The 10,750-nt window shown below is 37.0% G+C and overlaps 1 protein-coding gene across 24 annotated transcripts in view; it reads left to right on the forward strand.

Moving 5' to 3' along the window:
• Positions 1-8,248, forward strand: part of LOC121322281 (bromodomain adjacent to zinc finger domain protein 2B-like) — a 63,978-nt gene extending 55,730 nt beyond the window's left edge. For 19 of the 24 annotated variants that reach the window (XM_041262007.1, XM_041262005.1, XM_041262003.1 and 16 more), the window contains 14 exons: positions 455-529; positions 883-1,120; positions 1,398-1,460; positions 1,547-1,691; positions 2,039-2,724; positions 3,104-3,383; positions 3,691-3,846; positions 4,109-4,269; positions 4,457-4,764; positions 5,213-5,348; positions 5,432-5,578; positions 5,876-6,150; positions 7,114-7,257; positions 7,802-8,248. In XM_041262007.1, coding sequence (XP_041117941.1) covers positions 455-529; positions 883-1,120; positions 1,398-1,460; positions 1,547-1,691; positions 2,039-2,724; positions 3,104-3,383; positions 3,691-3,846; positions 4,109-4,269; positions 4,457-4,764; positions 5,213-5,348; positions 5,432-5,578; positions 5,876-6,150; positions 7,114-7,257; positions 7,802-7,955 — 2,968 coding nt within the window. In that variant the 3' untranslated portion in view covers positions 7,956-8,248. The remainder of the gene's footprint in view (positions 1-454; positions 530-882; positions 1,121-1,397; positions 1,461-1,546; positions 1,692-2,038; positions 2,725-3,103; positions 3,384-3,690; positions 3,847-4,108; positions 4,270-4,456; positions 4,765-5,212; positions 5,349-5,431; positions 5,579-5,875; positions 6,151-7,113; positions 7,258-7,801) is intronic. The other 5 variants (XM_041262021.1, XM_041262027.1, XM_041262024.1 and 2 more) reach the window with 1 other exon arrangement.
• Positions 8,249-10,750: the final 2,502 nt, after the last annotated feature.

The following is a 10,750-nucleotide window of genomic DNA, read 5'->3' on the forward strand; positions in this document are numbered from 1 at the left end:
TTCATACCTTCTTGGCAATAGTTCTAATGCAGAAAAGTTTGATTCAAGCATGTTACTAAATCAATAAATCTCATGCATTATATGGCAAAAACAAAATCTTTTTAATGTCCAGAAAATAATCTAGTAAATCCTTTTGCGTTTGTGATATCACACCTACTGTAGTTGCATTTCTTACTATTCTTATTGGCACACTGTAGTCCCTGACCGCACAGACTTGCATCAAAAAATGAAAAAGAAAACTAGAAGGACGCTTTGTTTTTCATGGACACGAGGGTATGCAATGGAATGCATTATAAATCTGAAGGACGATAGAGATGTAGAGAATGCTATACTGTAGATAACAGTACAATTAAAAAAGCAGAAGGCAAATTGAAGATCAAACACAAGCAAACGTAATCTAGATGTAAAAAAAAAAAAAAAAAAAAGGCATTTAAATGTACCACTTTGTTTTCAGTGAGATTGACAAAAACATCGACCATATGTCTAATTTAAGAAGGGACAAGTGGATAGCTGAAGGCAAGCTCCGCAAGTAAGTATCACTTGGTTGGTAATTTTATTTTATTTTTTTAAGATTAAGAAGCGACAGTACCATATCATTTTCAACATTATTAATTTTCTAATTTCAGATTTTTCACAATTAATTCAATCTCTCCACAAGCCTCCCACCCATGTATTTGGGGTCTGAGAGACTGACTTCATGACTAGAGAGGCAATCACTTCAATTTAAAAAAAGTGGTGCTTGAATGTATCTAGCAGTGTTGTCCATACTCACAAATAGCTGTAATTGTAAATGCAGATTGTAACTAATAAATAGCTTTAACAGGTTTTAACGGTATGTTTCAAACTGTTAACCTCTGCCTTATCCACTATCCCCCTGTTCAGGCTGAGGATTATTCATGCCAAGAAAACAGGAAAAAGGGACACAAGTGGATGTGCAGATGGGGGGGAGGAGCAGCAGGCCCTGGGCACCCCCACACCTGGACGCAAACGCAAGCGAAAAGGAGGGGACAGTGATGACGATGAGGATGATGATGATGATAGTGACGAGCAGGGGGATGAGGAGGAGGACGATGAAGATGATGGAAAGAAAGGAAAGAAAGTGGAAGCTTGTGAAGATGAGGTACAGCCTGTTGCTGCAGTGTCAAAAAATTGTTCTTGCTTTCCTGCATTGCCTTTTGGTATGGAGTGGGAACTCTATTTATCATAAGGGGAGTATTAAAACTAAGAAAAGCATATTATAATTAAAAATATTAGTTTGGTTATTGTTATAACTTTAATCACTAAAATGAAGTAAAACTAGTATTTACAATAACAAAACATGTCAAAAATGTTGTAATTTAAACCCAATCCAGTAATTGTGTTTTAACTTGAAAACATAACCCAGATTTATGTTTTAGGATGATGGGTACCAGACGACCAGTGTTGAGGAGCTGGAAAAACAGATTGAAAAACTCACCAAGGTACAAAAGCAGCTTAACACAACAACAAATATGTTTTTAATTAATGCTTTTCAAGAAACTTTAACACACTGCTTCTACTGTTACAGCAACAGAGCCAGTTCAGAAGGAAACTGTTTGAAGCGTCTCATTCCTTGCGGTCGATGATGTTTGGTCAGGATCGATATAAGCGCAGGTACTGGGTTTTGCCCCAGTGTGGTGGTGTTTTTGTGGAGGCCCTGGAAAGTGGGGAAGGTAAGAGAAACAGCCACAGTATGTGACAAATTACTAAAAAATGCTGTTCACTATTTGAAGAATCCTGTTTTTATTATTATTATTATTATTATTATTATTATTATTATTATTATTATTATTATTATTATTATTATTATTATAATTAACTTTATTTTAGTTACCCTGAACCCTCAATGTTCGTGTTTTGTCATTAACCTAATAATTAACGGTGTTACCCCTGTTCTAGTCTTGGTTTAACTACACATATTGACTTTCAGACAACAATATCACTTTATTTTTCATTGTTCATATTTGTTCAGTGTGCTTGCTTTGCTGTTTGTTCATCAAGGCTATTAATTTTGTTTCAGGTCAAGAGGAACTGGCAAAAGAGAGAGAGAGGCTGAAGAATGCAGAAATGATCCAGATCAAGGAAGAACCCCCTGAGGTACCAGAGGAGAAGCCTCTTGACATTAATATCTGTCTCAACATCGGCGGTGCAGAAAGCAGGGAGAAGGGAAAGGAGAAGGACAATCCCAACCTATTCTTGCAGAAGCCAGGCTCCTTCTCCAAACTCGGCAAACTCTTGGAAGTAGCAAAAATGTCGCCAGAGTCGGACACGCTGAACCAGAAACCAAATGGGAGCCAAGCCAGCATCCCCACAATGATCCCTTCTCCCAGTCACACTATCTCACAAAGCGCACTGAGCCCACAGACGGCTGTTTCCCAGGGCTGCTCAGACTCCAAGCCGGACTCTACCTTGAATTTATTTAATCCTCACCTGAACAGCCCAGGGAAGTTTTACAGTTCTCCGCTGCTTCCAAATGACCAGCTTTTAAGGGTACTGACAGAGAAAAGTGGACAGTGGTTTAGCCTTTTACCGAGGATACCTTGTGATGACACCTCTGTAACCCATCCCACAATGCCTACAACATCCTCCCCCAAGTCTTCAACAATGAGACCTAAATCTCCTTCCCCATCTTCAGTGCCTCTAGTGGTGTCTGGATCACTGCAAAACCCAGCGGGGCTCAATCCCTTCGCATTGTCAGCACTGCAGGTATGTACTCACATAAATACTAAGACTCGCAGCCCAGAGCCAGGCACTTCATATGTACAGAATTATTCCATGTGTGGCCTTGGGGTGTATTTTTTCATGAATAAAGAATAGAATCCATATATGACAAGTGGATCTCTGCCATTCACTTTTATTAGGATCCTGTGTTAACATGACGTAGTACAATAAACAAAGGCTCCCATTAACAGCACAGCCAGACATTGAATGACTGATTCCACTGGTACCTGAACTCACTTTATAAAATCCATACTACTTGTCACAATAAGACTGGTCCACAATTTCAGGTAAATTTACTTCCATATTACAAGCAGTTTCCCTGTCTTTTTTGTGTTAAATACTTTTTTTATTTCTTATTATTTAGATGAAACCTGGCTTACACCTAATGGGGCTTCCCTTTTGTGGATGGCCCTCTGGAATACTGAATCCAAATCTGCCCTTCACAAGTTCTCCACTGCCGCATGCGCTGAATTCAGGATTCGGAGTGACAGAGGGAAATCCCAATCCCTTCTTGGCAGCCAGTGTTTCCACAAGTAAAAGCGAGTCTCCTGTACCACAAAATGAGAAGCCCCCTTCTGCCCCCTCTCCAGCAATTGAAGTAGCGAAACCTGTGGACTATCCCTGTCCAAGGCCCATTCCAGAAGGTACAATGAATAACAGTAGCATTAGAAACCTCCCATTGATTTGTTTTTTTTTATTTGACATTGAGATTGTAACGAATGGTTTTGCTGGTATGATCATTACTAAGCTAGCCAGTACAAAGCTTATAGAGTTGAGTAATTGTAAAACTGACACCACTACATCAGCAACATAGTCAGTAAAGTGGAGCCAACGTGGTGAACGTAGGTGTGCTGTTCCATAACCTTTGCCACTGTGTGAACCTTGATGCCTTTGTACTATCTAAATGAGTGTCAACTAACTGGATATATGTTCTTAATTACTCCCATGTAGAAATGCAGACTGGTTGGTGGAGAGTTACAGATGCAGAGGAACTTAGAACATTGGTTAAAGTATTACATCTCAGAGGAATAAGGGAAAAAGCCTTGCAGAAGCAAATTCAAAAACACATGGATTACATCAGCCAAGCCTGCTCTAAGAATAGAGATGGTATGCTTTTTACTTTCAGATTGTGTACACTATTGACTAACCATGTGCATAATTGTAATGGTAATACCTCGTGTTAGAATATGTTTTGCACATTGCATTGTACAATAAAAAGGACAGTCCTGTATATTATTTACAGTTGTAATCCTGTTACTACCTTTAGTTTGATATACTGCAATAAACGCTTAAGGCGGTAGCGAGATCTGTGTGTGCTTGTTCCTATAGAACATTCCTGTTATGAAAATGCAATGGTTTTAATTGACAGTTGCCATTATGGAGATAAATGACAACGAAGAAAACCAGGTAACTCAGGAAACTTTGGAGAGCTGGTGTATAGAAGAGCAGGCAATGGACATGGATATAGCAATTCTGCAGCAAGTGGAAGAGCTGGAAAGGAGAGTAGCTTCCGCAAGCCTGCAAGTCAAGGTAACATCTGAAATATCACACCCTTTAATGTCTTTCTTTCTATCTTTTTTTCTGGATGAATTCCTATTTTTAAGAGAGTAGATCAGTTAAGTGTAAGGGACTTTTTTGTTTCATCAATAGATATTGTTAACAGAATCATCCATTCTTGCAAGTACCTTCATTTACAGTGTTTGACTTTTATGCACAGGGGTGGATCTATCCAGAGCCTCACTCAGAGAGGGAAGATCTGGTGTACTACGAGCACAAGCCATTCACTAAGTTGCAGCCTGAAGAAGATAATGTAGGGGAAAAACAAGATTGCAGTGATAGCAGCATTGTGCGCCACATCAACAACCCTCTAGATATAGCTGTAACCAGGCTGGCTGAATTGGAGAGGAACATTGAGCGAAGGTATCTGAAGAGCCCCTTAAGTACCACCATTCAGATCAAACTGGATAATGTGGGCACAGTTACTGTCCCTGCTCCTGCACCATCCAGTAGTGGTGATGGTGACGGGTAGGTCATCGAGATTAATTGGAACAATTTATTGTGCTTCTCTGCTAATTCAAACCTTTTTTTTTTTGTTTGTTTTTTGTCTTGTCTTTTTTATTCCCACTTGATGTATTTCAGTTGTGTTGATTCATTTATTTTTAATTCTGCATGACTGTGATCCATTTAGGATCGGGTTGTATCTGCATGGTGCCTTATACTCTAGAGCTGTTTCAGTGTGGAAGCTTTTTCATGTGTGCTGAGTTCCCCTACCACACACTGTTGAATGTTTGAGGCGTGTTCCCAAGGTCTTAAAGCACTGTATTTATTTATCAGTTCAAGCTCCTTACATGTTGCACGCTTGCTGCTTGTGAGCACTGCTGTGTTGTTGGTTGGCTTTATTAATTACTGTTGGTTTGACACACTGCGACTCTGCAAACCTCTGACCCAGCTACTCTAATTCCACCCCACGCAGAGGTGAAGAAGATATTGCTCCAGGCCTGAAAATGTGGAGGAAGGCATTGAGTGAGGTGCGCAGTGCTGCTCAGGTGGCTCTTTGTATTCAGCAGCTGCAGAAATCAATTGCCTGGGAGAAATCCATAATGAAAGTTGTGAGTATCTGGTATTCCTTCAGAGCATTAGCATAGCTTTTTTGCAAAGTTTCAGTTATAAAGTTAATTTTCGTATGTTGCAGTACTGCCAAATTTGCCGAAAGGGAGATAATGAGGAACTGCTCTTGCTATGTGATGGTTGTGACAAAGGATGTCATACTTACTGCCATAGACCCAAGATAACCACAATACCTGAGGGTGACTGGTTTTGTCCTGCCTGCATTGCGAAGGTAATCCTGGCCTTCAATACAGAGATTGCCTTGGACAATAGAAAAAAATACTTTAATTGGCTTAAACCTTATTTACATTTTTTGACCACGTATAAAATATTGCTATCTTTAAAGAGGCAAACAATATAAAATACAGGAAAAGTGAAACTCACATTTGGTACTTTAACATTGTAACCTGACAAACACACCACACACACACACACAAAAAAAAAAAAACTTTATTGTAGTAGGTTTGGTCGTCTTATGAATTTGTGTACAGTGCTTTCAACATCTTTTTTTTTTTTCTCTGCAATTCAGGCAAGTGGTCAGTCCCCAAGGAGCAAAAAGCTCCAAAACCGAGGAGTGAGAAAAGGCAATGACGTGAAATGTAGCAAGAAGCTGTCCGTGACTGGAGATGTCTCGGAGGATGATGCTGCAAGTACAAACAGTACTCCAAAGAAAGGGGGCAAAGAGCCCAAAAAGAGGAAAGGTGATGAAAATACATCCTTAAACCAGACCAAGCAGGAGAGCTCCTCCTGTGTGAAGAAAGCTAAAACAGCAAGAGATAACGCCAAGGATCTGGCTTTGTGCAGGTAAATATTTTCTCACTAAAGTATATAAAAAATAAGTCATAAAGTAACATGGTTAAATAGAGTGTGTGTGGAATATTATATATATATATATATATATATATATATATATATATATATATATATATATATATATATATTATGCATGCTAAATGGTACCATTTAATTGAGTTTGGCTATATACTATACAGAAATGTCTTTAATGTAATATATAAAGACTACACGGCAAATCGGACCCCTAAGGTTTGCGAGCTCCAGGCCGATACAGTCACAGCTGACATTGAACCTGGACTCACCAAGGGGTGGGCACAATTGGCCGAGCGCTGCTCAGGTAGGGAGGGCTTAGGTCGGCAGGGGAATCCATAGCTCACTGCGCATCAGCGACCCCTGTGGCTGATAGGATGCCTGTGCTTCTGCAGTTCAGCCGCCAGATCTGTGTTGTCCTCCGGCACTATAGGTCTGGTGGCCTCGCTGTGGATCCGCAGTGTGAAAAATGACGGACTGGCAGGAGCACGTTTCGGGGGACGCGCGCTCCAGCCTCCGTTTCCCAAGTTGGCGGGGGAGTTGCGAGTGGTGAGCTGAGGATACAGATAATAATTGGGCACACTAAATTGGGGAGAAAACCAGGGTAAAAAAAATTGGAGATGACTAAATTTAAAAAAAAAATAAAAAATGTGGTGTCGGGGTAGTACACACAATGGATGCAGATGAAGACAATTAACTAATCCATGCTGTCTAATTGCTATCTACCAGTTGCATAGTTCAACTATATATAACGAAGGACTGAGAAAGATGATGAATGTACAGTAATCGCATACCGTGATTATGGGTCATATGCATTGTTGGCTTTTACAGATAAACCCAATACTAAAATGTTGACTAAAATACAAGTAATGAGGTCTGAAGCTTTTCAGAAATTACTTATCATTTTCTATTTTCTTTTTTTTCTTCTTTTTTTCTTGGTAGCCTTATCCTGTCTGAGCTAGAAACACATGAAGATGCATGGCCATTCTTGCTTCCTGTGAATTTGAAACTTGTGTCTGGCTATAAAAAAGTAATAAAGAAACCAATGGCCTTTGCAACCATTCGAGAGAAGCTGGATAGCAGCCAGTGAGTATCAAAATGACTTTTAAATGTTCGGTCCTAAACACAGAATTTAAGATTCCTCTCCAATACACTCTTTTAAACAATGGCTTTTTTTTATTTCTCACAGCAGTGCTTGTTGCATGAAATTCAAATCTCTTATGAATACAGAGTTGCTTTATACCTTTTTTTCTTACTGTGAACCTGACACATTCCGCTTGGTAACAAAATGTATTGTTCCATTGCAGTCCTCTTTCATTATATCAAACACATGTTTAAAATGTCACGATTCTTTTGTTCCTATTGTATCATTCAGACTTGTAAAAAGAACAACAAATAAATCAAACATTTAAGACAGTTCAACAGGTCATATATACTTTATGAACAAAAGACATTTGCAATACATATGTTTCATTCATACACATAATAGCACTGCCATATTGCATAAGATTTGTGTATTTTAGTTTATACAGTACATTATCAAAATATATTGTAGTGGTGTTGTATAATTTATGTATTGAATGTCTAAATATTAATGATTTTAAATGCTTTCCCCTCCCACACACTTTAGGTACCAAAATCTTGAAGCATTTGTTGTTGATGTCAGACTAGTTTTTGATAACTGTGAAACTTTTAATGAAGATGATTCTGACATAGGAAGAGCTGGTCATAACATGAGAAGATTTTTTGAGATACGATGGACTGAACTTTTCAAAACAAGCTAAGTCCATATCAACCCAACCTTCACTATCTGGGACCAGCAGTCAAAACTTCAAATTTCACAGCAGAGCATTTTGACACAGTACTCGTATGTTTCATATAACTCAGTGAAGAAAATCTCATCTTCAGAAACCAGGGCTGTTGAATTACATTATATTTAAATGCATACAGGTTTGTGTAGAACAGGGAACACACACCCAAAGAGTTCAAGATAAAGGGTGTCATAGTGCAATACCATTTATTCCATGAAACCGCACTGAATTTACAACTGTCAGAGCTGTAATATGGAAAGGAAGCTTTCTCAACTATGGAATTTCCTTCGAAAGATATAACATATATATATTAGATATATATATATATATATATATATATATATATATATATATATATAATATAATGTGTGTGTGTGTGTGTGTGTGTGTATATATATATATATATATATATATATATATATATATATATATATATATATATATATATATATATATATATATTTTTTTTTTTTTTTTACTTTGCAGTTAATGTTATAGTGATGTATTTAATTTTGTTAATTATTTATGAGTACAAGGTCCAGTCTTCATTTTCTATGAAAAGGAAGAAACAGCAAAAACTGCTTTAAAAAAAATAAAAAAAATAAATAGAAATCCTAAAACAAGGAATGTTTTTCAAATATAAAACAAAGCCAAGAAATAACTGTTTACACTGTTTTGTGTCGTAAAGGCACTTGAATTTGTTACAGTAATACTGTAAAGCTGCATTTCTGAGTTTGTTTTTGCATCACTTATTTGTAAAAGAACAATGGTGCAACAGTGAGACATCTGTATATACTGTTCATTAATGTTAATAGTAAGTCTTGTTTGCAATATGTATGATGTGTACATATTGTTTTCAGACACTGAATATTGTTTATGCCTTAGAATGATTGTAGAATTTTATTTGAGTCTTAAAGTGATTATACATATATTGCTTGTACAGTGCATATCCTCTGCAAACACTGTGGTCTCCTTAATCTTGGTAGTGCCTGTCTTTTCAACAGGGTGTAGGGGATATATTTTTTTTTCCCATTTTTCTATTTTTGAAATATAATTTTGACCTTCCCGGGCCTCAAAATTCAAACGGAATCATTTTTATCCATGTGAAATATATTGCAACGCACAGTATTTTTCATAAATGCATTTCCCTCCACCTGCCTTGCCACAGAACTGAAGACACAAAGGACATTTGTAACAACTGTGTTTGAACTACTGTGTATTGTGGCCTACTGGAGGCAGCTAGAACAGAATTTTTTGTACCTAAGTCAGAGTACTTGAAGTTATTTTATTTAAAAATATTGTGGAAAACAGGTAGCATTTTTTGTAGGAGCATTAGTTTTCACTAGTGTGTGTGGCACGGATATAATAAAAGGATGTTTTTAAACCCAGTATTTATTATATATATATATATATATATATATATATATATATATAATATATTTATAAATGTGTGTGTACATTGCCTTTAACAATTGATGAGACATTAAAAAATGTGCTATTCATATTTTAAAATGACCTAAAATCTTCCTGTGCTACCACAGATGAAAAAGGTGTTTATTTGCAATACATAAAAAAAAAGGTTTACTGGATGAGGAAATGGTAATAAATACACTTCAGGGATAATGTTCAGATGACATGCAACACAAAATAACAACTACCAGAATAATAATGTTTTAAAATTTAATTATGCAGAAATTTCAACATGAACTATTCCAAACAACCCAAGTCCGTGTGGGTACAACCATCACCTGTCTTTTATTTAAATATATTTTTGTTAAAAATATATAATTGTTTATTGCCAAAAGGACATTTCTATAGTAAGGATGCTGCCATTTGGGCAACAATAAATTGAATATAAACGACTGTTTCACACACCCTGATTTTAATTTTGAATTACCTTACTGTACCATAAGGAAGTGCGACCTGGGAGCTGTGAAAACAGCAGATAGCCTGTCAGGTTTTAATTTAGCATTGTATTAGTAGGAAACTGCACTGCAGAACATATGTTAAAACATTTCACCTAGCCAGTTTTAACCAACCATTTCCACAACATAACAGACTGATGATACTCACACAAAACTGAGCCAATAGCTAATGCACAATTTCTGCTTTTGTTGGCTGGCTAACCTACATCGCTCAGTAGGTGTCTTTTGGTAAGAAATTGCAATGTAGCGTAAAAGAAGGGCATTTTGCACAGATATTGGATGCATATTTTAACCCACTGATGCCCAAATTTCATGTTAATATTTACCTGGCTCACTGGATGAAAATGAAATCAAAGCTTAGATGGTTGTCCTCAGATAATGGTGATGGTCTATGAATTTACACTGGGCAAGATATCCAAGTGTCCCTTCTCCTCCTCTCCAAAATATAGATAACTACAGGCAGGTCAATTAAATTTTGTTCAAAGAAAATTACTCGCTAGTAGTTCTGTGGCAAAAAGGAAAAGAAGTGTGATCCTTTTTTAAAACTACAGAGTTAACATATTTGACTCAAAGTAGTATAAGTGCAAGTCATCAAAATAATAAACTAGTTTAATTATGATGACTTCCTAGAAATGTGTACTGTAGGGAAGTATCTATGTATGTACATAGATACGTATGTATCTATGTAGCACAAAGCCACACTGGAACAATTAAGCAGAGCCACTGGAGCCAGTATACTTTTTTTTCTTCTTCTTTCTGCACCACATTAACAATGCTCCAGTAAAGATAGGGTATAAGGCTTGGATGTAAAAGTATTATAGCTGGTTCCTGAGACTTAATGTT

The sequence above is a fragment of the Polyodon spathula genome, chromosome 10 (assembly GCF_017654505.1).
Source record: "Polyodon spathula isolate WHYD16114869_AA chromosome 10, ASM1765450v1, whole genome shotgun sequence".
Classification (NCBI taxonomy): domain Eukaryota; kingdom Metazoa; phylum Chordata; class Actinopteri; order Acipenseriformes; family Polyodontidae; genus Polyodon; species Polyodon spathula.